Source organism: Cimex lectularius, unplaced genomic scaffold, assembly GCF_000648675.2.
Source record: "Cimex lectularius strain Harlan isolate CLEC.00 unplaced genomic scaffold, Clec_2.1 scaffold625, whole genome shotgun sequence".
NCBI classification, from domain to species: domain Eukaryota; kingdom Metazoa; phylum Arthropoda; class Insecta; order Hemiptera; family Cimicidae; genus Cimex; species Cimex lectularius.
In genome coordinates, this window is record NW_019393154.1 from 1 (window position 1) to 6,432 (window position 6,432).

A 6,432-nucleotide genomic window follows, 5' to 3' on the forward strand; every position below is an offset into this window, starting at 1 on the left:
TGAAGATGATCTCAATAAAGATCGAAACGTTGGCACGATAAAGAAAATGTTTTTCTGAAACCTACATCACACCAGACCGCATCTCACGATCTCTGTATAATCATCGATTGACGATCACTAATCACCACACAATATACGTATTTCGAGACGGGACCAATAGAAAAAAAAACTTTAAATCCGAATTTCCCCCTAGAACTATGTCGTATTTCTTTTGGGAAAATATTTTTTTTCTTTTCTTCTCAGGTTGAAATACACGGAGACATCCTCGTGCCAGGATTCACCAGCAGGAAACTTGGCCAGATACCCTGCGAGGACGTCATGGTGAGAATCCCTATTCCGGAATGCTGGATATATCAGTTCAGAGTTGAAAAACACTTCAGATACGGCTCGGTGAAGTCGGCACACAGGAGGTAATCGAACTGGAGATCATTCAAAATTCATAAAATAATTTTTAAAACTGAAATGGTATAACAAAACTAATTTTTTCCTTTCAATTTTTAAAATTAATATAAATAACTAAAGTTAGTGAATTTATTTCAAAAAATTCGTCGATTTATTATTTTATTAACTAATTAAAATGATTGAATTGTCTTAAAAATAAAAGTACTCGGAATATGGAAAATTAAAAACTGACTAACTGATTATTTTCCATTAATTAAGGTTTTAAGTTGAGATAAAAAAGTCAGTGTCACGAGCGGGATTCGAACCCACGACCTTCGGCTTGATACGCCACTACTCTACCACTTGAGCTATCGTGACTTCGATCCCTCGGGCACTAACTTCCCATCTCAACCCCCACCTTTTGAATTTTTTTGAGATGGGAAGTTAGTGCCCGAGGGGATCGAAGACACGATAGCTCAAGCGTATCAAGCCGAAGGTCGTGGGTTCGAATCCCGCTCGTGACACAGACTTTTTTATCTCAACTAAAAACCTTAATTGAATGTTAATAATTGGTCAAGCGGACCATGAAAAATAGTGAATTTAACTGATTATTTTTTGTTTTTTATGCTAGTCAACAAGAATTTAGCGGTTTATTTTTTTTTAATCAGACGGTTTTGTACGATCCCTCTTAATTTGAACTACACCATCTAACTTCACTTCAACAAAATAAGACAAAATTCTTTGTTAAGTTTTTCGGAAAATAGCTCGGCTAAAAGGGTTTCCAGTCGGTGAAAATTATAATAAAAAAGTACTGTTTCCGTAAACGCTTTTTAAGATCGATTAATGACTCATGATCGTGCTTCTTGAAGAGGAATCAATAGAGTGAAATACCTCGGCCTGATTCTTGTCTGTGAACCTTCAACGAATCAATCTCATGTTTTATAGAAGCATTGCCCATTGTCTTCCAGAATTTGGAACAACAAAAACAAAAATTTGGAAATAAACACATAATAGTGGTTAAAATTAACGCACCAATTTATGAGAATCATTTTGTTTAACTCAATAAAATTCGTGGTCTACGAAAAATGTACAAAATTCACTAGTTTTCGTGGTCCGCTTGACGATTTAATATCTTTCAAGTAATTAAGATTTTTAGTTGAGATAAAAAAGTCAGTGTCACGAGCATGATTCGAACCCACGACCTTCGGCTAGATACGCCGCTGCTCTACCACTTGACCTATCGTGACCTCGATCCACTCGGACACTGATTTCCCATCTCAACCCCACCTTTTGAATTTTCCCTCCGTTTTGCCATTTTTAAAATGTAATCTTTTTGATTCTCAGCGATAAATGAATTGGCCACTGAGAGCTTTAGTGAAGTATACTTCATTTGAACTTATTAAAATCACTAGTTTTCGTGGTCCGCTTGACCAATTAATTAAGATTTCTAGTTGAGATAAAAAAGTCAGTGTCACTAGCGGCATTCGAACCCAAGACATTGAAAAATGGCAAAAGGAGGGAAAATTCAAAGGTGGGGTTGAGATGGGAGGTTAGTATCCGAGTGGATCGAAGTCAGATAGCTCAGGTGGTAGAGTAGCGGCGTATCTAGCCGTCTAGGTCGTGGGTTCGAATCCCGCTCGTTACACTGACTTTTTTGTCTCAACTAAAAACCTTAATTAATTGAAAGGTATGTACAAAAGTGCAATATTATAGCCTAGTATAAATGAAGTAAAAAAAACTTTTTATGGAAATTTTTGTGATACTTTAGTACCTTATGTAAAATTTTAAATAATTTAAATCAAATTTGAGCTTTTTTAGTGTAATTGATGTTTGATATTTTTGACGAACTTATGAATGTTGTTTTGTGATAGGACGGGCAAAGTAAAGGGAATTGAAAGATTTCTCGGAGCGATTGAAAATATGGAGCCTTCGCTGATGGAGGTGACGTCCGGTCAGGCCAAATACGAACACCAACACCGCGCTATTGTCTGGAGGATGCCTAGATTGCCAAAAGAAGGCCAAGGTAAAAATTTGAATTATTTCAATCAAGTTAGACAAATTAAAAATTGGATAAATATTTTGTTCAGGTGCTTACACGACGCACAATCTGGTCGTGAGGCTTCAGCTCACCTCGTACGACCAAATTCCGGACCAGTTGGCCAAATATTGCTACCTCGAGTTCACCATGCCGGCTACAACAGTGTCCCATACGACTGTCAGGTCTGTCTCCATAGCGCACAGCGATAGCGACACGCCACCGGAGAAGTACGTGAGGCAACTCTCAAGACACGAATACAGGTAAATTGGACTATATAAATTCCATTCCATCAACAATGATTCTACATACAACACCTTAGTGAAATCCAGAAAAATAAGTACATACTTATATTTTTTCAATACTGTTACGACTAAATTCGGTTGTTAATCTGGTTAGTGACAAAGTAGTTGTACCATTCATAGTCTTTAACCTTAATTATTTCTTCGATATACAAACTAATTCTAAAAAAGGACCGATTCTCTCATTATTTAATTTCTTATGCATTACAGTGTGTAAAAAAAGTAAAATAATTCTTGTCATCATACAGGCTTAACGTAAAACTTTACAATATTGTCACCATATTACACACAATGAAAAATCTATGGACTTTCCCGGGATTCGAACTCAGGACCGCTAGCATGGGACATCAGACGGCCTAAACATTCTGCCATCGCTGGCCATGTCCCCCACATTAAAATATGCCTTTAATAAATACGACGGTTTATTATTTCATGACAGGTTAAGATATATTGATCGGTACTGATGTATTTGCTGTTACTAAAATTATTTTATTTTATTCAATCTTTCAATAGTAGAAAGAGGAAAGATAAGGGATGGTAAAGGCAGCGTTTTAATTTAAACTTTAAGAAACCATGTCATATTATACAGTGTTGGAATGAGGAACGTTTTTTTGCTACAAAATAAGCCTAATTTGTAAACAATTGCTATCAGTAGTTATCTTAATCCTCACGTTAGCTACTTTATGTTTTTTTCGGATTAAAATTGTGATTAAAGAGCTATTTGAGAACAATCGAATAAAAAAATCCGATAATAGTGGATTATAATTTGCTAAGTTACGGAAAATTTTTATCATAAGATCTCTTCCAACTCCCGCTCTCTCACTCTCTCTCTCTCTCTCACTCTCTCTCTCTCTCTCTCTCTCTTTCAATCTGACTCTCGGCTCGTAGACCCCGCGGTCGTGGGCCCAATTCCCACTGTCGCCTCTGGCCGTTTTTTCATGATACCCTTCTCCCCCAAAACGAATACGCATATAATACGAACATAAAGCCATTAAAAAAAATTCATATCCTCAGGTAACATTTACTCTTCACCTATTTTTGAATTAAAATCTCCTACAAATATGAAATTTTCTAACCCTGGATGATTATTTACACAATTAATAAATAAAATTCATCCATTCAATTTGTACACCTTATATATAAAAATATATGAATTATTTAAAAAATTGTAAAAAAACAATGGATTTGAGCTTTAGGGATCAAATTATTGACCAACGGATTCCTTATATGGCTGTCAGACGCTAGAGACTAAAATATGGGTTGAACTATCTAAGACGTTATAACAAAATAAATTAAATAACATAATACTACATAATAATACAGTGAGAAATAGTGACAAACACAATTTAATTATCATACCAAATAATGTTCTTAGATTATAATCTGAATAAATTACAACTGTAGGATGTTATAAAAAAATAAAATTAAAATAAAGTTAATAAAGTTCAGTAATTCAACACATAATGTTTTTCTGCGAGATTTCTTACCATATTAAGCCATCACGTATGATAACAGTTTTAGCAATTTTCTTATCAGTTATCAGGTTTTTATCATAATTTTGACCAAACCTATCGAATCTGCCTCATGTTCAGTTTTGAAAACACGATTAGCTTTGCGGCGGCAGGTTTTCATCTCGTTCTCATTTACGATTATTACATAATTGTGCGTTATTTGAAACTGGATTGTGACCTGTGTACTTGACTGACTAAACTATTAAGTTATAAATGGAGACCGGATTTTTATGCAGTTGCATATTTTGTTTGCCACCGCATACGACCGAGGAAATCAATTATCTAATCCGAATCATATATCCAGGATGCCGTGGAGCATAATTTTATAGAGCATATTTTTGCATATTTGAAGAATATCGCAAAAAATTGCATATTTGAAGGATTTTTTAACGTAAAATTGCATTTATCGCGCAAAATATTTAAAATATTATATAGCTTTTCGGGGGGAAGCATAAAAAAACCTGTAAAAATAAGAAGTGAGAGAAAAGTCGGTTTAATGCTAAGAAAACTGAAACAGGCCGCAACGACGGGAAGAAAAGTTTCTAGAAATACCGACAAAAGTATATATAACCCCTTTTTAGATCTTATTTCAATTATTCAATATTCTCACAAATTTTAAGTGACCGTAGGCACAATTTCACCGAAGACAATTTAGAGAAGCACTTGTTTATTAACATTAATTATACTCAATTGGTATCAAATATATAATTTAATTATATAAGTGTGAAAATATTTTTGTTAAATGTAAATAACATCTAAATACTTGTGAATTTTAATTATTTTTAGTTTTAAAGAGTTTTAATATCTATTTCGTTTAAATATCTACATATTTCTGTTTAAAGTTACTATGATAGTAAAAAAATTGTTTTACTGCATATCATTGCATATTTTAATATATTAATACTGCATATTATTGCATATTTCAAGGCTTTCAACTGCATATTTTATGGCATATTTTGGCAATTTGTATTGCATCAAAATCTGGTCTCTAATTATAAACAATTGATTGGGGGTGGCTGGTTTTAAGTTGACAAATATGACATTTTGTTTCTCCTCAGTATCTTTCACATATTCAATATTGGTAGATATAAAAAGATCAAATACGCTTTGTCGTCAAAGGTACCGAGAAAGACGAATTTGCATAATTTGTACTGAACCGGTGTTTGACATGTAGATTAAGTTTGACTAAGGAAAGCACATTGCGACGCATTTATTCTTAACCGACAAACACTATCCTTGGAGAAAAATGTGCGGGGATTAGTGACCGTCTATGATTATTCGGAGATCGTGAGATGCGATCTGGTGTGACGTAGGTTTCAGAAATAGATTTTCTTCATCGTGCCAACGTTTCGATCTTTATTGAGATCTTCTTCAGGGCCTGGGATTTACAAACGTTGTTTAAATTTAACAAATACATGTAGGATGTGGACATGATAACACAAACAAATGGTTTTTAAACCTAACCAAATCTAACATTCCTCCAGAAATCCAGAACTTCCTATCACTTGGTTCCAAACATTCAACTCCTTAAACAAAACAGATTTCCCAACAGTTAAATTAATTACTGATGTAGACTATGCAATCCAAAAGTCAACAAAAACAGAAGAAGAAAAAGACATAACACGATCAAAATATTAACACAATAACAAATTACTTACAACACCTCACTACAAATCAACATATCTCAACAAACATACACCAAAACCAAAAATGTTCTCAAAAATAATCCTGACATACTCATTCTTTCTTCTGATAAAACAAAACTAACAGTAGCAATCAGCAAAAAAGAGAACAAGGAAAAAAATTAACAAAATTATCAACGATACAAACACATACAGCACAATGAAATCAGACCCTACCCCTTCTCTCATCAAACAGACAAACAAAATTCTCCAAGAAACACTTAAACAAAAAGAAATTGACATAAACACCTACAAATCACTTCAAAACAATTCACCAACGCCCCCGAAACTATACGGATCTGTAAAAACACAAACCTGAACACCCTCTAAGACCCATAATTTCATTTGTAATTACATGACAAACCAACATACTCAACAACATCACAGATAAGACATAACGTAAAAGATTCATTTCATTTCATTAACAAAATTAATAATTATTCAGAAATCGTGAGATGCGGTCTGGTGTGATGTAGGTTTCAGAAAAACATTTTCTTTATCGTGCCAACGTTTCGATCTTT

The 6,432-nt window shown here is 33.9% G+C and overlaps 1 protein-coding gene across 1 annotated transcript; it reads left to right on the top strand.

Annotated features, from left to right (window-relative positions):
• The first annotated feature begins 222 nt into the window (after positions 1–222).
• Positions 223–2,703, top strand: LOC106673688 (protein stoned-B-like). Its single transcript, XM_014405875.2, has 3 exons — positions 223–410; positions 2,253–2,404; positions 2,469–2,703. Exons 1-3 carry the CDS (start codon positions 319–321, stop codon positions 2,681–2,683), a joined length of 459 nt encoding a protein of 152 aa, XP_014261361.2. The 5' UTR covers positions 223–318; the 3' UTR covers positions 2,684–2,703.
• Positions 2,704–6,432: the final 3,729 nt, after the last annotated feature.

What these genes read in the sequence shown, in the direction of transcription:
- LOC106673688 (XM_014405875.2), top strand. Translation starts at nt 319, where the DNA reads ATGGTGAGAATCCCTATTCCGGAATGCTGGATATATCAGTTCAGAGTT. An exon ending in GTGAAGTCGGCACACAGGAG is followed by an intron (nt 411 to 2,252) that starts GTAATCGAACTG and finishes GTTTTGTGATAG; the next exon opens with GACGGGCAAAGTAAAGGGAA. An exon ending in ATTGCCAAAAGAAGGCCAAG is followed by an intron (nt 2,405 to 2,468) that starts GTAAAAATTTGA and finishes TATTTTGTTCAG; the next exon opens with GTGCTTACACGACGCACAAT.